The 26456-nt window shown below is 42.1% G+C and overlaps 1 protein-coding gene across 1 annotated transcript; it reads right to left on the bottom strand.

The window, feature by feature from the left end:
* Positions 1–1337: 1337 nt before the first annotated feature.
* On the bottom strand, positions 1338–26456 carry LOC145355276 (ubiquitin-conjugating enzyme E2 N). The gene is made up of 4 exons (XM_080207170.1): positions 26311–26456; positions 3831–4077; positions 3591–3731; positions 1338–2021 (listed from the first exon to the last, which is right to left on the bottom strand). Exons 1-4 carry the CDS (start codon positions 26341–26343, stop codon positions 1972–1974), a joined length of 471 nt encoding a protein of 156 aa, XP_080063296.1. The 5' UTR covers positions 26344–26456; the 3' UTR covers positions 1338–1971.

The following is a 26456-nucleotide window of genomic DNA, read 5'->3' as shown; positions in this document are numbered from 1 at the left end:
TAACACCCTACCCCCCCAACTCCATGCCCCCTGACCTTCTGTAATAACCTCTTGTGAGGCACCTTGTCAAACACCTTCTGAAAATCAAGAAACACCACATCCACCGCCCTAGACACATCCTCATAGAACGCCAATAAATTTGTCAGACACGACTTCCCCTTAACGAAACCGTGCTGCGTCTGCTCTACCAAACAATTCTCCTCAAGCTGCCTCGCTATTTTCTCCTTGATGACGGATTCTAACATTTTTCCTACAACAGACGTTAAACTAACCAGCCTATAATTCCCCGCCATTTGCCTGCCACCCTTCTTAAACAACGGCGTAACATTAGCTGTTTTCCAATGTTCCTGCACTTCCCTGGAATCCAGTGACGTTTGGAAAATAATCACCAAGACATCCACCATCACCTCTGCCATTTCTTTCAGAACCCTTGGATGCATTCCATCCGATCCTGGGGACTTGTCCACAATCAGTCCCTCCAGTCTGTTGAGTACCACCTCTCTAGTAACCATCTTTCCATCGCTAACACCTGGCAAATTATTCACGTCCTCCGTGAAAACCGAAACAAAAAAGTTATTCAGGGCCTCAGCCATTTCCCCATCCCCTACCAATAAGTTCCCCCTCTCATCCTCTAAGGATCCAACGTTCACCCTAGCCAGCCTCTTCCTTTTTATGTATTTATAAAAACTCTTGCTATCCTTTTTTATATTAAGCGCTAGTCCAGCTTCATAGTTTATCCTACCCTCCTTTATCAACTTGTCATTCTTTGTTGACATTTAAACCTCTCCTAATCCTCTTCTCGCCCACTACTCTTAGCTACTCTAAACGCCTCCGCTTTTAATTTAACACTTTCCTTTACCTCCTTCGTTATCCACGGCTGATTATCTCTCCTCCTACGAACTTGGATGAAGAAGTCAATTCTTTTAGAGTGGAGCTTGAATCCTTCACCTTTTGACTATGAGGTGAGAGTCCTATCACTGACAGGGACTCAGGGCTGATATCAAATTGGGAGCAGCCATTTGTAATTTTTTCTTCCAGATTCCAGGCACCAATTTCACTTAGTAACTCTAATGACATGTCTTAGTAAGATTTGAACTGAAAGATTGCAACATATTTAAGATGACTATTTCAAGGAAACAACAGTGAATACAGACTTGGGCCCGCTCAACATTAAGGGCAACATTAAGATCTGAACATTTGTCATTAAATGAACACAGGGGTTTATCTTAAGACTGGATGTAGATATTTTCATTGATGAGCACAAAACCAACCACCAAAACCTCTATGATTTATTTACTGTATTGTGCTGTGGAAAGATGAACACAGGTACAACAGTCAAATGGAACAAAAAAAAAGTTTACTAAAACAAAGTTTTACAGAAATCTCTCTTCCCCCACACCAACCCCCCAGACAAGCCATACAAAGTAATAAGTCTTCTCAGAATCTACATTTGAGAGTCAGAATATTGATGCATTGCTTTTTCCATTCCTTTACTGACTGGACAAACTAATAATCAGCTAAGCTGCTTAATCTATTGCACCTAAAAAGAAAAGTTACTACTCTTGAAGGGCATGATTTACTGTGTGCAAGTTAGCTGCTTTCAAAATGCTTTTAGCATCACAAAAAACAAAACTTAGAAAATAAAAACTTACACAAAAGGGCAGCTAACTAAGCAGATTTTCATTCACAGTGCTAACAAAAAAAACGCCAGTCATTGTAAATACGACAGAGGTGCATCGCCGCTTTCAAATTAAGGGGAGCCTGGGAGGGCGAGGAGGGGAACAGAAAAGCAAAGTGGTATAGACTCTGCTCATGCTTTAATGGTGAATTGGAACATGACAAATAGTCTCTAATATGCATTTAAACACCAAGAATTTTATTTGTCTGGGTTTATTCTGCAGTTTTCTAAGACTGTTCTTTGAATGCAAGGAAAGATCTTGGCAGAACAAAGATTGTGATGTGCATTCAACTTCATCTGGAATTGCTGTTTCCACTGGCATATAGCCTAGTCCATGTTCTGGCTGAAAAGATAAAGGCATATTTAAACATATAGTTCTCATGTGGAAAGTGCATTCAAACATATTTCTATATTATTACATGATTTTCCAGGTTGAGTATCTTTATCCACAAACATACAAAACTCACTTTTTTGAAACCTTATTGGCCTTTAGCATAGGAAGTCTCTAATCCTAACACAAATCTTCCCAACCACATGCAACCTCAAGTGCAGGATGTCAATGACCTTCAATGACATGACCTTCACCGACTACATCCGTTTTTAGTGCAGGCAGTTTGATCCAAGCCAAGCCAACATGAATCTCACCAACTGCACCTGCCCTATTAGAGTGGGAAGCCTGTGACTCTCCTCAACCACACCCAATCTTTAGCATCTATTTGTTTGGCTGCATTGTTTTCCTCGCAAACGCTCCCCTACAAACAAAGTTGCAGATGGTGCCATGGGTGGAAACCAGTACCCAGTTTTTATTATATAGTGGGCACAGCGATTAGCTCTGCTGCCTCACACCGTCAAGGACCTGCGTTTGATTCCCAGCTTGGGTCACTGACTGTGAGGAGTTTGCATCTTCTTCCCCCGTGTCTGTGTGGGTTCCCTCCAGTTTCTTCCCACAGTCCAAAAAAGAATTTAGCCACGCTATTATTAGCTAAATTCTCCCTCAGTGAACCTGACCAGGCGTCAAAGTGTGGTGACTAGGGGATTTTCACAGTAACTTCACTGCAGTGGTAATGTAATGTGATGCTAATAAATAAACAAACTTTAAAACTTATCTTACTTTTCTATCTATTTCATGTAGGTTTTAGCCATCGTAATGCAAGTAGGCTTATATCCAGTTTCTAAAAACAGAATTATCTGAAAACTCAAAGCAAGTGACTCAGTTTTGGATAAAAGATACTCAACCTCTAACAGTAACAAAGTTAACAGCAACAGTTGACCATTTAACCAATTTCAATCACACAAATTTAGAAGTGTAATAAATAAAACAAGCCCATCCAAAGCATCCCACACATCTGCAGCCTATTGCTGACTGGGATATTTATACGTGAAATATCACCAACTATGTATACGATATTTCCAGAAACAGTGCCTTTCATCCAGTTTATAATTAGCATGCCACTGCATTGCATCCAAGCACATCAGGAAAATCTCAGTGCTCATTTCTGGCTACAAGGGTTGTTCCTGTTTGCAAATATCACATCCACAAAACTTACTAACTCTTTGTTGGAGACGGCATTAAATTGCAGACTGAGAAAAGTGCCAGAAAGCAAAGTGACTTGGGCCAGCTGGGAAAGAGGTGCAGAGCTTCAATCGTTGTGCATACTGGAATCTACAACCATATCGTGGGAGGCAGGGGAGGAGACAAAGGAAAGAAAAGGAAAACGCCACCCCACCAGACTGTGTAGCATGCTGAAAAAACACAAGGCAAGAGCATCTCAGCCGAGTAATATATCAAAAGATTCATGTAACCAGGGTTACTGGATCTGTTTAAGAATTAAAGATATGTCAAGTACACAGCTGTATCTATCCCTTCATGATTTTAATTTCTAACGAGCTGAAAAATCAAATGATCACGTACCTGTTTCTATGGCTTGGGCTTCATTGCTCTTCCACTGTTCAGCTACGTCATTTGCTAATGGATCATCTGGATTTGGAGCACTTAACAATGCCTGGATTGATAGCAGTACTGTACGAATCTGCAAAGCTGGGGACCATTTATCTGTGGAATCACAACATAAACCATCAATACAAGCCGTGACATCAACATTCTTGCCTGTACAATTAAAATAAAGATGCAAAAATTGGAAGTAGCCATTACCTTTCAGAATATCTAAACAGATTCTGCCCAATTTGTCTACATTTGGGTGATATATTTTGGTCATAAAGCGAACTTTTGGGGCTGCCATTGGATATTCTTCCGGAAGAAATAGTTCAAGTTTAAAAGTTCCACCCTCAAATGGGGAGTCCTGTGGACCAGCTATAACAACATGAAAGTAGCGTGCATTGAATTCATCAGCTTCTGCCTTTATACCAGGCACTGGCTCTGCATGCAAGCGCTGGGTTTCCTGTAAAACAAAGAGAGACAATTGTTAGTAATGCACATTCCCAAATAACATGGGAAATTACGTTTCTAAATGATTATGCACACAAACATGTCCCCCTTACCACTGACTGTTGAATCAAGGAAGCCAAAAGCATTTGCAGTATTAAATATTCCATATTGAGTTACAGTACAGTGTTTACTGCTGCGCTTTCAACTTCACAGCAGATTTATTCAACTGCACTTATTACATAATGTGACGTCCACTTGCAAACATGAATTCAAGTCATCCAAAATAAACAAAACTTCAAAATGTCAGTCAAGGCCCAGTGGAAGGATTCTCACCTCAGCCAGAAGAACCGACGAGTTCAAATCCCATTCCAGAGCTTATCCAGGCTGATATTTCAGTCTGCTATGAGTTGGAGGTGCATGTTTCAGACACCACAGCACTGTTTTGGACAATAGTAGGGCACCATCCATCCACTGACCAGCATCAACAGATGACCTAATCATTTATATCTCTGCTGCTTTTGCTTCCCAAACTAGCTGCCAGGTTGCCTATATTACAACAATTTCTAAACTTTAAAGTATTTGATTGGAAAGCACCTTGGTGGAGAGGAGGGAAGGGTGGGGTCTTTCTTATCCTTACAGCTAAGGAAGACATAAAACCAGCAGTTACATGGAGTACAAACATGACTAGGTTTTATTTCAAGCCACGTGCTTACAGAAAAATTCAAAGCAGACATGGTACATGAATTTTGCTCTTGTTCTATCCATCAAATCAGTTGGAGCATTTTAACCTCTCAATTTGTCAAAAAGGCTACTATATTAAGCATTATAGTGGTTTTCAAGTCTTTCTGTGCAGAGTTCACTACAACATTGCTACACTTAAATGGAGTTTAGTGATAAAATGTGCTGACAAATCAAATACCAAATACACAAAAATCAAGATCTGGAGGCATGACTGACTTTGGCCTTAACTGTTTTTTGGGGAGAAAATTCACAGATTCCTCTCCTTTGTGTGAAGTGGTGCATCCTGACACACTCCTGAATGGCCTGGGTCTAAAGTTATGTCCCCTTGTGCTGGATTTCCCCACCAGAAGTAGTGGCTGCTTTTTCATCTCTCTATCAAGCCACTTAATCACAACTGTCCTTAATCCTCTATATGCAATCAATAATCTATGCACCCTTTGACTAGCTTATTGATTTGAATATAGCCTTATAATTTAAAGCCTGCAGCCAAAATATCATTCTGATCAATTCTCAATGCCAATGTGTCCTTCCCAGAGCTCAGAATCGAATGCAGTACTGCAGATGTGGTTTAACCAATGTTATGTAACTCATACTCAATCATTTAAGATCATTTTATTTGATATGATGTTCCCGTTCATCCAAAGATTTCACTGTGGAGTCTGTAGTTCAGACTACACAGAACAAAAATTACAAAGTACGTTCTATGCAAATTCAAATAGCTGTATTCTCTACACAGCTCACTGGAGGGCTCTTGTGGCCAAAACTTGCATGACAATGTGATTAGAAAGCGCTTCATAGAACATAGGCCCTGATCCTTTGTAGTTAGTGTGAAGTAACATCGATTCTCCACATGCAGGCTTTTTAGTAGGTATCCAAAAGCCTCTGTTTTACTTGATGCACTTAAAAATCATTCCAGAGGACAAGGGCAATCCAACTGATATGAAAACATTTCATGAAATAAGAATAAGGAAAGGTTACAGTATCACTCAAATGTCAAATTATCAGTGAGACTTTTTTTTAAAATTGACTGATACGTTCGATTTATTATTCATGGTTTGGGGGTCTTCAGTTTTTCTTTGGGTGGGAGGGGGAAAGGAAATTGGGAACAGGAGTATTAGATTACAGAAATAAACCACAAAGAAATATAAAACTGTTCGTCATGAGTGTCTACAAGTACATAAAATAGCTGTAGTAAACAAGACAAGACAGGAGAAATTAATTAATCATGGGAAGAGGCAAAAAAAATTTAAAACAATCATGGTTACTAGAGAAAACATACCAACCAAACTAAATGAATTAAGGCCAACAATCCCCAGGATTAATGGCCTGCATTCTAATAAATTGGTTGTGATCTTCCAAAATTTTCCAGTTTCTGGCAAGATCCCAAAGGATTGGAAAACTGCAAATGTAACATCTTCATTCAAAAAACAAGGGAAATAGAAAGCAAGGAACTAATTGGCAGTTAGCTTAACATCTGACACTGGAATTCATTAGTAAGGGGATATCAGGGCATTTAAAAAAAACATACTACCATTAAAACAACTGTTGTTTTATGAAAAGGAAGAGAGACAGTGTTTGATAAATTTATTACAATTCTTTGAGGATATAACAAGTGGATGAGATAAATTAGCAGATGCAGTGTATTTGGATTTCTAAAAAGGTATTCAATTGAAGTGTCACATAAGAAGTTACAGGACTGTACAGAAGAACTCATGGAGTTGGTGTGGGATAGAGCTGTTATATTGGACATAAATAATTGCATTGATGGTACTTTAATTTTTTTAAAAATGTCCATCTACTTCAGGAGCTGCACACATCCAGGCAAGGGGAGAGTATTTCATCACAATCCTAACATGTGCCTTGTAGATGATGCACAGGCTTTGGGAGTCAGGAGGTAAGCTATTTGTTGCAGATTTATGGCTAGTCCTGTTCAATGCTAACCTCCCCTCTCCCCAGATGTTGAGAAAGGGCAATTCAGTGATGGTAATACCATTGAATATCAAAGACAGAAAGTTAGATTCTCTTATTGGAGGTGGTCATTCCCTGCCAATGTGCAGATGTTACTTGACAATTTTTAGCCCAAGGATGAATATTGTCCAGGTCTTGCTGCACATGGACATGCAAGTGCTTCAGTATCTTGAGCTGTTGCGAATGGCGCTGAGTAAACATCCCCATCTCTGATCTTGTGATGGTTAACGATGATACAATTGAAGATGGTTATGCCTGTGACACTACACCGAGGAACTCCTGCAAAGATCCCATGGCTCAGATGATTGGTCTCCAACAACAGCAGGAGACCAATCAGCATCAGACTGGGATTGGTGCTGGAATGCCTTATCGTTGCAGACAGTGAAATGTGTATTCTATTTCAACCTTCTCAGCAAGCCAGCCTAAAAAGCAGTTTGTCCTAAAAATGCTTCTAGAACATAGAACACTACAGCACAAACAGGCCCTTCGGCCCATGAGTTGCGCCGATCACATCAACACCTACCAATCTATAGACCTATCTATAACCCCCAATCCCATAAAACCCCATATATTCATCCAGAAGTCTTTTAAAAGACCCCAGCAAGTTCGCCTCCACCACCACTGATGGCAGCCGATTCCATTCACTCACCACCCTCAGTGAAAAACTTACCCCTAACGTCACTTCTGTACTTGCCTCCCCGCACCTTAAATCTGTGTCCTCTCGTAGCGACCATTTCAACCCGGGGAAATAGCCTCTGAGAATCCACCCTATCTATTCCTCTCAACATTTTATAAACTTCTATCAGGTCGCCTCTCAACCTTCGTCTCTCCAGGGAAAAGAGACCCAGCTCCCTCAACCTAACTTCATAAGGCATGCCTCCCAGTCCAGGCAACATCCTTGTAAATCTCCTCTGTACCCTTTCAATAGCTTCTACGTCTTTCCTATAGTGAGGCGACCAGAACTGCGCACAGTACTCCAAATGAGGCCTGACAAGGGTCTTATAAAGACCCTTCTGTGCTGGATATGACTCAAACCATTACAGACTTTCCCCCTAAGCCCCATTAACTTCAATTTTATTAAGGTCCCTTGATGCCACACTTGGTCAAATTGTGTCAAGGGCAGTTACTCTCACCAATTCACCTCTTTTGGCCGTAATGTGATTAGGACCCTGATCGAGAATACTGATAAGGTTGCAGTTCGTTGGCACGGATCTGTCCTGCTTTTTGTGGACAGGACATGGCTGGACAATTTTCCACATTGTTGGGTAGATGCCAGCATTGTAATTGCACCAGAATAGTTTGGTTAGGGGTGCAGTTAGTTCTAGACCATAAGCCTTCAATATTAATTGGTGGATTATTATCAGAACATATAGCTTTTACAATATTCAGTGCCTTTAGCAGTTTCTTGATATCATGTGGAATGAATCGAATTGGCTGAAGACTGACATCTGTGGAGACCTCAAGAGAAAGCAAAGAAGGATCATCCAATCAGTACTTTTGGCTGAAGATGGTTGCAAGTGCTTCAGCCTTATCTTTTGTGCTGATGTGCTGGATTCCCCCATCACTGAGAATTAGAATATTTATGGATCCTCTTCCTCCAACAAGTTGTTTAATTGTCCATTCACAACTGGATGCAGTAGAACATCAGGCTTAGATTGAATCCTTGGGGTTACATAGCTCTGTCTGCCTTTGTTGTTTGGCATGCAAGTAACCCTCCATGTTCAGCTTCATCAGACTGACAGTTCATTTTTAGGTATGCTTGGTTCTCTCCTGCCTCCCTGCACTTTTCATTGAACTAGGGGTGATTACCCAGCTAGATGGTAATGATAGCGTGGCAGACATGTCAGGCCATGAGAGTACAAATTGTGATTAAATACAATTCTGCTGATGATGGTCCAGTGCCTCATGGATGCCCAATTTGACTTGCCAGATCTGTTTGAAATCTATCCGATTGAGCAGTGGTAGTGCCATACATTGAGGGTAAGGGCTAGGTTTCTTTGCCCTTGTTTGACTTGACACCATGAGATTTCATGGGGTCCTGAGTGAGGCAAAGATCAACCATGATTGTATTGAATACCTGAACATGCCTGAAGGGCATTATTCCTATTTCTTATGTTTTTGTAGCCAATTAACACACCATCAGGTAGTGTTTGTTCACTAGAAATGCCACCTTCAGCAGACTGCTGCATTAACTGTAGTGAGTGCACAGTGCAGAAAAAAATGCTCAGTTTAAGCTCTCACTGCCTCCATTAAAGTTACTGTGGGAAGATTGGCATTTCAAGTATTTTGTATTCATATGCCTCACAGCATTTCTTGGATTTTGACGCAACTTTATCAGTAATAGGAGTGTATGTATACCGTGTGTATGTAAATGGAAAGATGGCAGGTAGAAAGGTAGACATTTCTCAAAAGAAAAATCATAACCAGATTTCAGTCAATAAATCAATACATCTGTATTATCATTTACAGCTCACAGGTAGTGGTGGCTAATGAGAAGAGATGTCTTGGGGAGAAAACTTTATTTCACATAATTATACAGATCTCTTGCTTGATATTGGATGTATACTAATAGATCACCTGTGGCAATTTGAAATAACACAATGATTTACATGTTCCTCTTCTTACTAAACAACCATGTTCTAAAATAACTCCATGTCTGTTCAAGGTGATAAAGATTACAATCCCATTTGAGGCAAGTTTGAGCAAGTGTCATGTCCAGAAAATCTACCTGTACGTTCCAAATTATTACAATTTTGTTTTGAAAAAGTAGGACACCTGCATTAGGCATCACGTGACAGCAAGTGCACAAGACAAGTTTTCATTAAAATAAAAAAACTCCAAATTTATCAAAGTAAATGCTGCTCCCCCAAACTCCCTGAAGAGGCTGAAGCAAATTCTTCTGCAAATTCATGCTGTAGTGCTGTCATGACAAAACCATGACTGCCTTAAAAAGATACTGCATTGCAGAATTAAAGGTTTATGATTTCAGATAAGTTGGCAACTGTTGTCTGTGGATGAATGACTGCCAACAGCACTTCAACAGTAATTAATTGTGGGCAGCTGAGATATAAGTTCTATCTAAAGGCAAATATCCATCTTCAGCCAAGTGACCCTCATTGCTACTATTACAGATATCCACTGAATTCCATCAATCTAATCTCTACTTCAGAATGATTATACGTGCCTAACTGAATTGAGACACTGCTATTTTACTGGCATATTTATATGAATTATAGGACTATGCAGTTCAGAAATTCTCCAGCTGAAAGGATGGGTACCCAACCTGTGCCTTCACTTTCATTGATGAAACTCTAAAGCCATTTTGGCAGGTGATTTTGGAACAGAAGAAATTGAAGAACAGGAAACTGCCAGAAGGTTCAATAACACATCTGTTTACTGTGACATGATCTGCTCACTTATTTTTTTTTTCTGGTTCATGGGGATGCACGTGTTGTTGGCTAGTTTGTCACCTATTCCAAACTGCCTTTGAAAGGTTTGCGAGCTGTCTTCGTGAATTGCTGCAGCCTTCGTCATGTCAGCTTGCTGCAGGGTGGGGATCCAGAATTTGATCCAGTGACAGTGAAGGAATGGTGATATGGTTCCAATGCAGAATAGCGGGTGGCTTAAGAGAGGAACTCACAGGCGATTGTGTTCCCATGTGTCCTTCTCCTAGGTGGTAGAGTTTGAAGGTTGCAAGCTGTTCATGAAGGAGGCTTTGCAAGTTGCTGAAGGGCATACTAAGGATTAGACCAGTAAACCGACTTGACCAGGGCAAAGTAATTTGCCAGCACTAATTCATAGTGTAATGCTTCCCATAGTACATTGCACAATGAGGAGATGGGAAAGCTGATGAGGCCAGAAAAAGCAGCAAACCTGAGGACTGGGAGAAATTTAAAATCTAGCAGAGGAGGACAAAGGGTTTAATTCAGAAGGAGAAAACAAAATACAAGAGCAGGCTTGCAGGAAACATAAAAACTGACAGCAAAAGCTTCTATAGATATGTGAAGGAAAAAGACTGGTGAAGACAAGTGTAGGTCCCTTACAGTTAGAATCAGGTGAAATCATAATGGGCAAAGAGATGACAGACCAGCTGAACAAGTACTTTGGATCTGTCTTCACTGAGGACACAGATAACCTTCCACAAATACTTGGAGACAGAGGTCTAGCATGAGAGAAGTAGTAAAATAAATCTTTATTAGTTAGGAAATATCTGGTTTTAATCCCAGCAAGGTCCACAGGGCCTGATGCTTTGCATCCCAGAGTACTTAAGGAAGTGGCCCTAGAAAGTGGACGCATTGGTGATCATTTTCCAGCGTTCTAGAGACTCTGGAAGTGTCTACCCTCTGGTTTGGAGGGTAGCTAATGTAGCCCCACTTTTTAAAAGAGGGAGAAAACGGGGAATTATAGACCAATTAGCCTGACATTGGTGGTGGGCAAAACGCTGGAGTCAATTATTAAAGATGCAATAACTCAGCATTTGGAAAGCAGTGATAGGATCAGTCCAAATCAGCATGGATACTTTAAAGGAAAATTGTGCGAGACAAATCTTCTGGAAGTTTTTTGAGAATGTGACCAATAGAGTGGACAAGGAACCAGTGGATATTGTGTATTTGGACTTTCAAAAGGCTTTTGACAAGGTCCCACACAAGAGATTAGTGAGCAAAATTAAAGCTCATCAAATTAAGGGTAAATGTATTGATGTGGATAGAGAACTGGTTGGCAGACAGGAAACAGACAGTGGGAATAAACAGGCCCTTTTCAGAGTGGCAGGCAGTGACTAGTGGGGTACCCCAAGCTATTCACAATATACATTAATGATTTGGACAAAGGAATTGAATGCAATATCTCCAAATGTAAGATTATCCACTTCGGTGGCAAAAACAAGGAGGAAGATTATTTTCCAACTGGTGGCAGTTTAGGAAAACGGGAAGTGCAGCGTGACCTGGGTGTCATAATGGAACAGCCACTGAAGGCGAGGATCGCTAATGGCATGCTGGCCTTCATAGCAAGGGAACTTGGGTATAGGAGTAAAGATGCTTTGCTTCATTTATACAGGGTATTGGCCACACCTTGAGTATTGTGTGCAGTTTTGGTCTCCTAGTCTGAGGAAGGACATTGATGCTATTGAGGGGGTCCATCTTAAGTTCACTAGACCGATTCCTGGAATGGCAGGACTGACATATAAAGAGATACCGGATCAACACAGTTTGTACTCACTGGAATTTAGAAGAATGACAGGAAATCTCATAAAAACATATAAGATCTGATGGGACAGGACAGGCTTGATGGGGGAAGAATGCTCCCAATGTTAGGAAGTCCAAAACTAGGGGTCACAGTCGAAGAATAAAAGGGCAAGCTGTTCAGGACAGAGATGAGGAACTTCTTCACTCAGAGTTGTGATCCTGTGGAATTTTCTGCCACAGAAAGCAGCGGGCCAGTTTGTTACGATATGTTCAAGAGGGAGCTGGATGTGGCCGTTGGGGCTAAAGGCATCAAAGGGTATGGAGAGTAAGGAAGAGTGGGATACTGAAAATGCATGATCAACCATGGTCATATTGAATGGTGGTGCAGGCTCGAAGGGCCAAAGGGCCTACTCCTGGCACCTATTTTTGGTTTCTATGAAAATGTCTGCTTCTGCCTGATGAAAAATCATTTGCTATAAGCCACTAATTTAACAATGACTCACTATCACAGTACAGTCATTTCTCATGGTGGCCAAAGCAAGCAGCGTTCTGAGCTTAGTCAGACTTGACAAAAAAAACCAATGTTGCACTCAATAGCTCAGCAAGTAAATACACACCTGAGGTGGAACTGTCAAGAAATCGCCAATTCAGTTCCTAACCTGTGGTGGCATGTACACACTATCCTGGATATCAAAACAAGATTGATTTCTGATTCAGAGCAGAATGACCGCCCCCAACACTCAGTTCCTTGGGTTTCCACACAAAGAATCCATTCAAATGAATTTAATCAGCCTCAATTTGCTATCTGGCAGACTGGTTGAAGGAAATGGAAGGAGAGTGGGGAAGAAAGGGATAAGTAAATGGGAAAAATCTTTTTACTTCCTCAATCCAACACCACTGGGATCAGCAAAATAGATCACAATGCCATTTCCAAAGACATGCATTCCAATGTTTCCCCGACAAAGGTGCGTTACTTATTTTCCACTGAATACATTTCCATGATCAACAGCCTCACAGGAAACCAAGGAGTAACTACTGAATCATAAACCTGGCAGTGTGCAAGTCAAATGCAGTTTTAAAAAAATGTTTTAACCTCTTTGCTTTTCAGTGAAAGCAGCAAACTGCGTAAACTGTAATTTTTTTTGATCAGCATAGAAACAGGCCCTTCAGCCCTTTTGAAAAAAAGCTAAGCTAGTCCAGCCATAAACATCCGCATTTGGCCCATATCCCTCTATACCCATCTTTACCATGTAACTGTGTAACCACTTTTTAAAAGACAAACTGGACCTGGCTCTACTACCACCTGTGGCAGCTTGTTCCAGACACACACCCTCTGTGTGAAAAATTGCCACTCTGGAATTTGTATCTCTCCCCTCTCACCTTAAACATATACCCTCTGGTTTTAGACTCCTCTACCTTTGGGAAAAGATATTGATTATCTAGCTAATCTATGTCCTTCATTATTTTATAAACCTCTAATAAGATCGTCCCTCAACCTCCAAGCTCCAGAGAAAAAAGTCCCAGTCTATCCAGCCTCTCCTTATAATTCAAACCATCAAGTCTTGGTAGTATCCTAGTAAATCTTTTCTGCACTCTTCCTAGTTTAATGATATCCCTTCTATAATAAGGTGACCCGAACTGTACACAGTATTCCAAGTGTAGCCATTCCAATGTCTTGTACAACTTCAACAAGACGCCCCAACTGCTGTATTCAATGTTCTGACCAATGAAACCAAGCATGCTGAATGCCTTCTTCACCACTCTGTTCGCCTATTACTACACTTTCAAGGAGCTATGAACCTGTACCCCTAGATCTCTTTGTTCTGTAACTTTCCCAGTGCCCTACCATTAACTGAATAAGTCCTGCCCAGTTCAATCTACCAAAATGCATCATCTTGCATTTATCTAAATTAAACTCCACCTGCCATTCATCAGCCCACTGATCCAATTGATCAAGATACCGTTGCAATCTGAGATAACCTTCTTCACTGTCCACTATGCCACCAATCTTACTAATCATGCCTCCTATATTCTCATCCAAATGATTTATATAAATGACAAATAACAGTGGACCCAGCACAAACCTGAGACACACCGCTGGTCACAGACCTCCAGTTCAAAAAACAACTGTCTACAACCATGGTCTGGCTTCTGTCAAGAAGCCAATTTTGTATCCATTTAGCTATCTCACCCTGGATCCTGTGAAATTTTTGGAACAACCTACCGTGTGGTACCTAAAGGTCTGGCTAATGTCCATGTAAACAACATCAATTGCACTGCACGATTTGTAAAGGATTTGGGAACAATTCAGCAGGCTTGCATGAATTGAGGAGTTTAAGCAGGAAGAAATACAAATGAACAAAATCCAAAAAGATCTAGAGCAGACTTCATTTCATCACTGTCAAACAAATTGCACAGTTAACAGATTTTTAAAAGTTGTAGACCATCAGCAGTACTCACTGCTCAGAATGAGCACGATGTGGGTATGCCGGCGTTGGACTGGCGTAAACACAGTAAAAAGTCTGACAACACCAGGTTTTAGTCCAACCTATTTATTTGATAATATACTCACAAGCTTTCGGGTTAGCCCCTTCGTCAGGTGAATGGAGAGTTCTGGCCTCAGACAGAGCATATAAAGCACAGACAGTTTAGAGATTACTGATTAGAATGCGAATCCTTACACCTAACCTGCTGTTCAAGACCTGAAGTGTCTTGAAGACAGTACTGTCTGGAGACAATACACATCTCTTTAAACTGTGATCAGTGCTCCTTCCACTCACATTATCAGCCACTTCAGGTCTTCAACAGCAGGTTAGGTGTAAGGATTCGCATTCTAATCAGTAATCTCTAAACTGTCTGTGCTTTATATGCTCTGTCTGAGGCCAGAACTCTCCATTCACCTGACGAAGGGGCTAACCCGAAAGCTTGCGAGTATGTTATCAAATAAATAGGTTGGACTAAAACCTGGTGTTGTCAGACTTTTTACAGAATGAGCACATCATAGAACATTACAGCGCAGAACAGGCCCTTCGGCCCATGATGTTGCACCGACCAGTTAAAAAAAAATGACCCTCTAACCTAAACCAATCCCTTTTCATCCATAAACATATCCAGGGATCTCTTAAACACCCCCAAACTAGGCACATTTACAACTGCAGCAGGCAGGGCATTCCAATCCCTCACCACCCTCTGGGTAAAGAACCTACCCCTGACATCCATCCTATAACTACCCCCCCTTAATTTAAAGCCATGCCCCCTCGTGCTAGCTCTCTCCATCCGAGGAAAAAGGCTATCACTATCCACCCTATCTAACCTCTAATCATCTTATGTGTTTCAATAAGATCCCCTCTTAGCCACCTTCTTTCTATCACTATGACAAATATTGCATTCTCAAGTCTGCCAAAACCTAAATGCTATAATAACCTACAGTAACAGAATACCAATAAATATGGCAACAATTAATTGTGGCCAGCAAAGCAATACAAGAGGTATCTGTGAATAATGTTTGAGGCCATTGTTCATTTACTGGGCTGAGGCGTCTTTAGTTTGCACAATAAGAAAAGGTATGTAGCATTAGTTTAAACTATGTGGAGAAAATAACCTAGTATACTGCAAGATTTTTTGCCTTTGTAGTAATGGTTAGAATTTACAAAGTACTGATTGATTGCAAAATACCAGTTAGTTTTGAGATTGAGTTAATTAACAAAAGCTGCTTTCTGTTTCACATCTGAATGAACACGTTATCTTTGGATCTCACTCTCATCTGTGTAACATAAAGCACTATAAGTTATATTACAAACTTGCAGAAATACAGAACTTTACAGTTAAGGAGTAGCAATATCTGGAAAATATTTGAATACAAGACTGAGAATTTTAAATTCGACTGGTTCCAACCCTATTGTAAGGATACGAGTGCGATGCACTAGGTGCAGGCGAAGTAGCATTTTAAAGAATGACAGATGACGGGAGGCCAACCAGATTGAGTCATGAGGGACAAATGCATGGATGAAGCTTACCACAAGAGATTGGAGGCATGGGCAGAAATGGTCAGAGTTACAGTTGTGCAAGTAAACGATATGGAATCAGAAGTTCAGGGCTAAGGCTGCAGTCAGCTTGACCCCAAAACAGTGGCCAAGGAGTGCGCTGGAGGCAAAGGAATGGAACTTTGAAGAGAGTACAGAAAAGGTTTACCAGGATGTAGCCTGGTCTGGAGGGTCTTAGCTATGAGGAGAGATTGGGCAAACTGGGGTTATTCTCCCTGGAAAGACAGAGGATGAGGGGTGACCTAATAGAGGTGTATAAAATTGTGAAGGGCATAGACAGGGTAAACAAGTGGGAAGCTTTTTCCCCACGTTGAAGGTGACGAACACAAGGGGTCACAAGTTCAAGGTTAAGGGGACAAGGTTCAACACAGATGTCAGGGGGACATATTTTACACAGAGGGTGGTGGGGGCCTGGAATGCGCCGCCAAGCAAGGTGCTTGAGGCAGACATGCTGGGATCGTTTAAGGTTTATCTAGATAGCCACATGAACAGACTGGTAATAGAGGGATACAAACGAATGGTCTAGTTGGGCGCATGAGCGGCACAGGCTTGGAGGGCTGAAGGGCCTGTTCCTGTGCTGTACTGTTCTTCGTTCTAATGTTAGACAAGCAAGTTGGCAACTCCAATCTAGAGAGGTGATGGCAAGGTAGGATGCCATCACCCTGCATGTGACACCAGTCATCACCGTTGAATGATATCACTGAAGGGTAACTTACAGATCAGAAAGAGGAGGGTACCAACAATAGGGACTGCTGGGGCAATGATACGAGGGCAGGGAAAGAAGCTATTGGAAATGTCCTGTCTATAATTAAATGGATAAGGGCAGTCCAACAGAGCTGGACAACAGATGAAAGTTAGCAACACAGGAAAAGGTAATTTGGGCCAACTAGCCCATGCTTGTATCTATACTCCATATGAACCTCCTCACACCCTCCATTTATCCCAATCAATAAAACCTATCCCTTTTCTCTCTGCATGTTTATCAAGCTCCCTTTTAATCGTATCCATGCTCTTAGCTCAGCTAATCATGAATGAATGCCACATCCTAAACACTCTCCAGAATTCCCTTTGAATTCATTAGTGACCATTCCACATTTATAGCCCTTAACTTTGGTTCTTCCCCCACCACAAGTGGAAGCAAAAATATTGAAGGAGCGAAATTCCAAAATACCACTGTTCATTTTGGCAAAGTGTACATAAAATCATCATGAAAATGCATCAAGAAATAATAAACAAAACAAAAGCAAGCCTGGTCACTCTAGTCCAGTGGTTCCCAACCCTTTCAGTAACATAGCACACTTCAATAAGACAAGCAATTCTATGGCTTATCCACTTAAAGACTAATCAATCAAGAAACAGGTTCAAAAAGCAATTAAAGAGGTGAATGGAATCTCAGCCTCTCCAGTAGGGGCCGTGTTACATACTATAAGTTCAGTTCCAGTTGTGTTATGAAAACTCTAGTTAGATTTCATGGTGTCAGGTTCTGGGCAGCGCACCTTGGGCTCTGGAGTGCAGTGCATTTCAAAGCCAGAGTTCAGGCATTGTGATGTCACCCCCCAATCCCTGAGCCGCTATTGACTGTGAGTTCCACCAGGCAGGGAAATGGGCAGGTCATTATCACTCCAGCTGGACCTTGTGTAGACCCCCCTGTCCCAGGGCTCCCTCTCCAGTGGAACTGTGCCAGTCTCAAAACGTGGAACTTTTGTAACTTGTACAAAATTTTACGACACATTTAGACACTTCTCCTGACATAGCAATGTGTTGCGGTACATATAAAGCAGTCGTTTGCAATGTTCGATATAATTAGGAACAATATTACCAGCACACAAAGAGGGGGAAAATCGAGTTAGACGTTACTTGAAAAAAGATATACTGGCACTGGAGGGGACGCAGAGGAGATTCACTAGGTTGATTCCGAGTTGAGAGGGTTGGCTTATGAGGCGAGACTAAGTAGACTGGGGCTAGAATGAGGGGAGATGTTATAGAAACATAAGATTATGAAGAGAATAAATAAGATAGAAACATGCAAGTTGTTTACACTGGCAGGTGAAACTAATCCTAGGGACATAGCCTCAAAATAAGGGGAAGCAGATTTAGGACTAAGTTGAGGAGGCACTTCTTCACACAAAGGACTGTGAATCTATGGAATTCCCTGCCCAGTGAAGCAGTTGAGACTACTTCATTGAATGTTTTTAAGGCAAGGATAGATAAATTTTTGAACAGTAAAGGAATTAAGGGTTATGGTCAGCAGGCAGGTAGGTGGAGCTGAGTGCACGAAAAGATCAGCCATGATCTTACTAAATGGCGGAGAAGCTTGAGAAGCTAGATGGCCTACGCCTGCTCCTAGTTCTGATGTTCCTACTAATTTTGTGCATGAGGCCAAGCATCCTTAATTAAAAAAACTAAAAGTTCTTAAGTCTTGTTTTGGATTCAAAATGACGACTGTGTTTCTCTCTCCACAGATACTGTCAGAGCTGCTGAGTTTTTCCAGTATTTGGCTTTTATCTTAATGCACTCTGAATTCTCGTGTGCACTGTGGGAACAATAATATTTCTGCGCTGTAATATAAGGAAAGAAAGTTACAGATACTGGAAGTAGTAGTAATTGTCATCCTAGAATGAATGGCCATCTTGGGAGGACAGAATAAGTAGACAGACAGTACTCATTGGAGTTTAGAATAAAAGATGCTTATGGGAGACAGACAGTTGAGACCACAATTAAATCAGCCATATTATCAGACACCAAAACATAGAACAGTACAGTACAGGCCCTTCGGCCCTCAACGTTGTGCTGAGCTTTGTCTGAAACCAAGATCAAGCTATCATTCTGGTGCACTCCATATGCCTATCCAATAACCGCTTGAAAGTTTCTAAAGTGTCCAATTCCACTATCACAGCAGGCAGTCCATTCCACACCCCAACTACTCTGAGTAAAGAACCTACTTCAGACATCCCTCCTATATCTCCCACCATGAACCTTACAGTTATGTCCCCAGTAACAGCTACATCCACCAGAGGAAATAGTCTCTGAACGTCCACTCTATCTATCCCCCTCATCATCTTACAAACCTCTATTAAGCCGCCTCTCATCGTTGTCCGCTCCAAAAAGAAAAGCCCTAGCTCCCTCAACCTTTCCTTATAAGACCTAATCTCCAAAACAGGCTGCATCCTGGTAAATCTCCTCTGCACTCTCTTCAATGCTTCCACATCCTTCTTATAGTGAGGTGACCAGAACTGTACACAATATTCCAAATGGGATCTCAAAGTCCTGTACAGTTGCAGCATAACCCCAAGTTTCTTAAACTCAAACTCCCTGTTAGTAAATGCTAACACACTATATGCCTTCTTCACAGCTCTATCCACTTGAGTGGCAATCTTCAGAGATCTATGGATATGAACCCCAAGATCTCTCTGTTCCTCCAAATTCCTCAGAACACTGCCACTGACCCTGTAATTTGCATTCAAATTTGTCCTACCAAAATGAATCACCTCACACGTATCAGGGTTAAACTTTTTGGCCCAGCTCTGCATCCTTTCAATGTCTCTTTGCAGCCTACAACAGTCCTCCCTTTACTGACCCACCCTTCACCCCCCTCCTCGAAGTCATTGATAAAAATCATAAACAGTAGAGGACCCAGCACTGATCCCTGTGGTAACTGGTCTCCAGTCTGAAAATTTTTCATCCACCTCTGTCTTCTATAAGATAGCCAGTTACTTATCCAAATGGCCAAATTTTCCTCTATCCCACACCTCCTTACTTTCTTCACAAGCCTACCATGGGGAACCTTAAACACCTTACTAACGACATCAACTGTTCTAACTTCATCCTCAATAGGCCTATCTTATATGATCTTACCTATCCCCTTAGAAGACTTTTTTACTCTGCATCTCCTCTGCCTGGGACAGCCTCATGCTTTATGCTTTAATCAGCATTCTGGCTCTGCTGCTTACTCACTGTCTCTACACCTTTGCTAAAATTGATCAATTACTTTGTACTGGGGGAGGGCAACAGCAGTGACTGCTGAACAACCACCACCAATTCTCTCTTCTTACACTTTTTATGTGGCTGTACATTGGAATACATTATCTAGCAATTCTTGTTCCTTTGTATGTCTGGTTGGTATTTCAAAGTCAGAATCCTGCTCAACAGCTGCGAGCTAGAGTGTTGAGATGGGACACATTCCCTGGAGATGTGGCAGCCTGAATCAGTGTCCACAAACTCTCCCATACTACATAACAGATGCACTACCATAATACTAGGGCAAAATACTGCAGATGCTGGAATCTGCAACAAAACCAGAAATTGCTGGAGAAACTCAGCAGGTTGACAGCATCTGTGGAGAGAGAATAGAGCCAACGTTTTGAGTCTGAACGCTAGCATTTTCTGTTTCTGATGCACTATAATGTCTTTATTAATTAGTTATCTGTAGTTTATTTCTGAACCAGATTTATTAAATAGGTGGTTTTAGCTTGGTGTTAAATATTTGTGGTTAATTACTTGGCCAGTTGTATTTAAAATGAAGAATTTAATCACTAACTCATTTTCCTTTGACTAATGATTACATGTACTAATGTTAAATCTTCAAGTGAAACTTGACCATTAACCACAAAAGAAAACACATGCAAAAAAAACTACAGACTGCTCCTGTGTTGCTTAGGTCAATTTGAATACATCCCATGGTGCAATTATTTACACTTGTTTTGTGGGTCCTTACGTGTTAGTACCTTCTTCATGTCAGACTCACGCTGAATTCGCAACAAAACCAAATTCCTATCACCACTCACCAGTTCTATGCATCCAACTCTCATTAAATGATTAATACTTGGAATATGCATCACAGAAGAGAATACTTACTAGACTACAACCATGCTTAATAACTTTAACATCACTGGCAAATTGAAGCAGACATCTCAAAACCAGTAAGTCCTCAGGGATGGATCATATATACCCCAAAGGCATGAGAGAAGCAGCAAAATTTACAAAGTACCATCATTATTCTAGTCAATGAATACAGGAGGAGTCTCAAGGGATTGAAAATAGGTCAACACAGCAACTTATTTTCAACCAGATGACAAAACAATCCCAAGAAATATTATAACTATTAATAGTTGCATCAGTTGCCAAATTAACAGAGGGCAGACAATATTACAACAAAAAGGGAAATGCTGACTTTCTGAAAAGCAAAAAACCCTGGGAGAAGAGAAAGAATTGGATGAATAAGAAACAGTTTTAGAAGTGATGCAAGGCAATGCACTGAAGAGTGTGCTTTGGGTAAGCATAGTAATTCTGAGAACGATGTTGGGTTGGAATGGCAGATCAGCACCTGATTCATAAATATAATGCATGTCAACAGAAATGTTTAAAAAGTCACGCCCAATAAAAGCTGAGGAATAGCAAAGCTCTGGACAACATTTATACGTGGCTAGAAGTCTAGCAGAAGAACGTTGATAAAGAACAACGATATAAAGATAATTCAAGGCCTTACTTGCAAGGGAGGTACAAAGAAAGAAAATACTGGGAATTTAGTGAAAGTTCTACAAATGAAATGTTTACTTGTCTGTTATCTCCTCATTTATTGACCAACATGCTGAGACTAAATGACCTAGATCTTTGCGGTCCCGAGTACATAAAAGAGGTCATGGATAGACAAAAAGGCCATTCCAAATGCAAACAAAGAATTAGAGTTAATATCTAGAAGAACAAAATTGAAAAGATGGAAAATAAAATAAACATTTATATGGACCACACTTGGGGTATTGTGCACCATTCATTACAAAAGAGATATAGAGACACTGGAAAGGGTGCAATTAGATCTAAAGGATACAATTGCAAACCGCAGGTCAGTCTGGAGATTTTTACTCAAAGGCTGAGAGATGATCAAAAAAGTTTTTGTACAGTAGATGTGCAGAAAGTATTTCCACTTATAGCAAATTCCAAATATAACAAAGTAAATCCAATAAAGTCAGGAAAAATATCTTTGGACAGACTACAATTAGAATGTGACTAACTACCACATGGTGCAAGTGAAACAAATAGTATAAATATCTTTATGGAGAACCTAAGTAGATGCATGAACGAAATAGATTGATATGCAGAGAGGATATCAGGTATTGAGAGGAAGCACATATGAACACACACACACCTGCTGCAGAAGGGGGCAGAAAGGAGAAGGACTTCCTAGTTAGGCCTGCTCCTGACTTTGGCCAAAATGGCCATCAACAGGTCCAGGTGGCAGGCATTCAAGGTCATCTGACCACTCCGGCTGCTCCTTTTCTGCAGGTATGTTTGCAGATGGGTGGACCTGAAAAGGAAACATGCGGTGTCCTACAATTTGCAGGTGCCAATCACCAGAAACAACATGTTGGTTTGATTGGATAATTTTCCTGTTTTGAATGTTATTAGTGCCCCAGCAGGACTATCATATAAACACCTAAATGAACCAGCTTTGCCATAAGTACTTCTGTGCTATAAATTCAATGATTGTAGATGGTGTATCTAACCTGTCTCCTGTCATATCTGGTATTTTTTCACATAGTTGCTGTGGTGGAAAACCGTCATGTCCAATTGTACCTAAAATTGAAGCTCTAACCCAGCTGTATAACTGCAGAAATCCCTTGGGCAAGAGGGGAACTAGAAATTGTCAATGTCTTTAATTACACACAACTAGAATTGTCAAGCTGTCGAACACCCAAATATCCCTTTTTTTTGGTCTAGCAAAACTGGACACACTACAAAAGATGCAATTTGACCCCACAGCTCCTTGTGGAATTTATGCAGTTCATGGAAGAATGCCATTCAATGCCAGTTACCCGCCGTGGGTCTCAGGTCCCCTTACACCACAAAAACCTAGCACTCAGATTTTAAACTTGCATCCCACCTCACATCTACATCTTTTTGGATGAAAGATATATATATTGTGTATTACTTACTGACATCATCCCCAAATAGCCGTGCTAATTTCAAGGACTCTTCTGGACTCTCCCACCACAGAAAAGGTTTCTCTCTATTTCGCCTAGCCAACATCATTCTTTATTACTTTACCAAAATTCATTAAGACATGTCACCATTTGTGGAATGATATACATCACACTTTTTTTCCAACTGATTGCATTACTAAACATTTCATCTGCCAATGTTCAGAACACTGGTTATGTATTTTCAGAAGGCGTTTGACAAGGTACCTCACAAGAGGTTATTGCAGAAGGTCAGGGGACACGGAGTTGGGGGTAGGGTGTTAGCGTGGATAGAGGATTGGTTGTCAAATAGGAGGCAGAGAGTGGGGGTCAATGGGTGCTATTCGGATTGGCGGTTGGTGACTAGTGGGGTGCCCCAGGGGTCGGTGCTGGGGCCTCAGCTATTTACCATTTATATAGATGATCTGGAGGAGGGAACCGAGTGCAGGGTGTCGAAATTTGCTGATGACACCAAGAATGGGGGAAAGGCAAATTGTGCGGAGGGTGTGGAGAGTCTGCAGAAGGATCTAGATACGCTGGGCGAATGGGCCAGGAAATGGCAAATGGAATTTAACGTTGGCAAGTGTGAGGTGGTCCACTTTGGTAGGAAGAATGGTAGGAAGGACTATTACTTACGTGGCGAAAAACTGCAGCAGGCGACGGTGCAGAGGGACCTCGGGGTCCTTGTGCATGAGTCGCAAAAACCCAGCTTGCAGGTGCAGCAGGTGGTCAGGAAGGCGAATGGGATGCTGGCCTTCATAGCAAGGGGGATTGAATATAAAAGTAGGGAGGTCTTGCTGCAGCTGTATAGGGCATTGGTGAGGCCGCAGCTGGAGTACTGTGTGCAGTTTTGGGCACCGCACCTGCGCAAGGATATTTTAGCCCTGGAGGGAGTGCAGAGGAGGTTTACTAGGCTGATACCGGAGTTGAGGGGATTGAGCTATGAGGAGAGGCTGAATAAACTGGGCTTGTACTCGTTAGAGTTTAGAAGAATGAGGGGAGATCTCATTGAGACGTATAAGATGATGAATGGGATGGATAGGATAGAGGTGGAGAGAGTCTTCCTGCTCAAAAAAGACAGTAGGACTAGGGGGCACAGCCTCAAGATAAAGGGGAGGCGGTTTAGAACGGAGTTGAGGAGGAACTTCTTCACTCAAAGGGTGGTGAATCTCTGGAATTCTCTGCCCGTTGAAGTGGTGGAGGCTGCCTCGCTAAATATTTTTAAGAAGCGGGTTGATGGGTTCTTGATAAGAGAGGGGATTAAGGGTTATGGGGAGAGGGCGGGAAAGTGGAACTGAGCCACGACAGATCAGCCATGATCTTATTGAATGGCGGGGCAGGCTCGAAGGGCTAGATGGCCTACTCCTGCTCCTATTTCTTATGTTCTTATGTATTTTGTCTAACTTATTGTGAACATTGGGCTGCCTCTCAACTGCAGTATCCATCCAGATTCTGAACCTAAACTACTGACAGTGTAAAACAAATGCATTGAGGTTGTGAAAGGTGCAGAGCATCTTAAAGTGCTTTACAGCCAGTGAAATACATTTGAAACTCAATCACTAATGTAAAATAGCAGCAAAGTAGGAAATGCCTGTTTGCTTCAAAGTGCAAGGCAATAAAGCCACATAATCTGATTCTGTCCTTTGAAAGATTAGTACATCATAGTGAGTTTACTTAGGCTGTCACTGCCTCAAAAGTGTGTGGCTTTAAAAAGTCCAAAAATGTGCAGGTTAGGTTGATTGGCTATGCCAAGTTGTGTCTTAGTGCCCCAGGATGTGTAGGCTAGAGGGATTAGCAGGGTAAACGTGTGGGGTTGGGCAATAGGGCCTGGGGTGGGATTGTTGTTTGTGCAGACCTGATGGGCCCAATGGCTTCCTTCTGAACTGCAGTGTTTCTATGATTCTATTGTCCATTAGCACCTTTTAATCTTCTGGTTGACTCCCATAGTTGTAAAATGATGAAATTGACCAAATATATTTGTACTGGATTTTGTTTTGATACATTTTGAATCACTGCATTACATTCTGTTAGAAAGAATAGTCCTGATGGTCAGGGAGCCTAGACCTAGGGGTCGGAGTTTTCAGTTAAGGGGTAAACCTTTTAGCACTGTACTGAGGAGAAATTTCTTCATTCAGTGAATCGATGAAATTTACTGCCACAGAAAATAGTTGAGGCCGAAACAGTGTGTGGGATTGTGGTCGGTGCAGGCTCGATGGCGCGAATGGCCTCCTTCTGCACTGCAGGATTCTATGATCAAACTGAATGGTGCACCAGGCTCAAAAGGGCCAACTGCTCTACTGCTTCTATTTTCTACGCTCCCATTTCCACTCTACTGAGGCGCCTTCACTCGTGAGCCACAATGTCTCAGAGATCTCTGGGTCAGTTCAGGCAAAGAGCCAAATGGAGGTCTCCATTTTAAGCCTTTTTGTTCTTGTCCCGGACACTCTTGCTCTGGTAGTGTTGTTGGCATGATGGCGGATGCGGCGGGGGGGGGGTCAAGTCCAAGGGATGCGAGCCAAGAATAGTAGATGTGGAAAGTACTAGAAGCTTCCACTGCAGCCGAAACGGAAACGCTAACGTCGCAGCAGCAGTTTAAATGTCAAACAGCCTCTCCCCCTGAAATCGATCCCCGGGCAGCCAATCTGCGCCGCCACAACATGGCTGAATGAAAGCAGCCGCGGCTCCCCCCTCCCCGACCCCGCGGATTACGTGTTCTCCGCCCCGCCCCCAACACCTGGCCGTAGTCACGTACCCCTGGCGCGAGCCCCATGGGTCATTTGCCCCCCCTTACCTGGCAGGTTCGCTGCAGACCCCCTCCGCGGACGGCGCGAGCGCCTCTTTCAAATGTAACGGCCGCTCCGTCCGCGCGCCCATCCCCTCAGACAGCGCCGGCCGCATACCAACCCCTCAGTCATCGCCACTCATCTTCACTGAAGTATTACCACCGAGTCGGAAAAACAATACCGAGCCTTGCCATCCCCCCCACCTTCTCCACTTCCTCCCGCCCGCTCGCTGTCGGTCAGTTACCCCCACCCAGTCACCAGGCTGTTTGATGCAACCCTTCCCGGTAAAGCGGGCAGGTAAGGCCTTCTCTTGAGCCTTGCTTTGGGCCCTCCGCCGTGTGGGCCTCGCACGCTTGGCTTCAGTGAGTACCCGACTCTCTCTCTTCTGCTTCACTCCCGCCCAGCCGCCATGTCGATGCCATGAGGCTTTCTTTCTCAGGCTTTGACTGTCTGAAAGCGGAAGTGGTTTCGGCAGACGGCGAGAGAGAGAAAATAAAATGCCCGACCGCCTCAACAGGTAATTCAATATATTGTTAAATCTGCACGTATAAAAACAGCCTTTTCCAGTGCCGTACCTTGGTAATGCGCCTGGGAAGCCCGGCTGCCATTGTCACTCGATGTTTAGGCAGCGATTGCTCTTTCTTTTCTCTCTCTCTTCCCACAAAAACTGCGGGAGGAGCCGGAGCCTGTCGTCTCTCTCCCTCTGTCCTTTTTTTTGCCC

This window comes from Carcharhinus amblyrhynchos, chromosome 19 (assembly GCF_965287045.1).
Source record: "Carcharhinus amblyrhynchos chromosome 19, sCarAmb.v2.hapA, whole genome shotgun sequence".
In the NCBI taxonomy this organism is placed as follows: domain Eukaryota; kingdom Metazoa; phylum Chordata; class Chondrichthyes; order Carcharhiniformes; family Carcharhinidae; genus Carcharhinus; species Carcharhinus amblyrhynchos.
This window is presented reverse-complemented; position numbering and strand designations above follow the sequence as displayed.

Excerpts from the sequence above, each read along its gene's own strand:
- LOC145355276 (XM_080207170.1), bottom strand. The coding sequence starts at position 26,343 with ATGGCAGCCGGGCTTCCCAGGCGCATTACCAAG. Across the intron at positions 4,078-26,310 it reads TTCCCAGGCGCATTACCAAG|GAAACCCAGCGCTTGCATGC; the intron begins GTACGGCACTGG and ends TTTGTTTTACAG. Across the intron at positions 3,732-3,830 it reads CTGTTTAGATATTCTGAAAG|ATAAATGGTCCCCAGCTTTG; the intron begins GTAATGGCTACT and ends GTGATTCCACAG.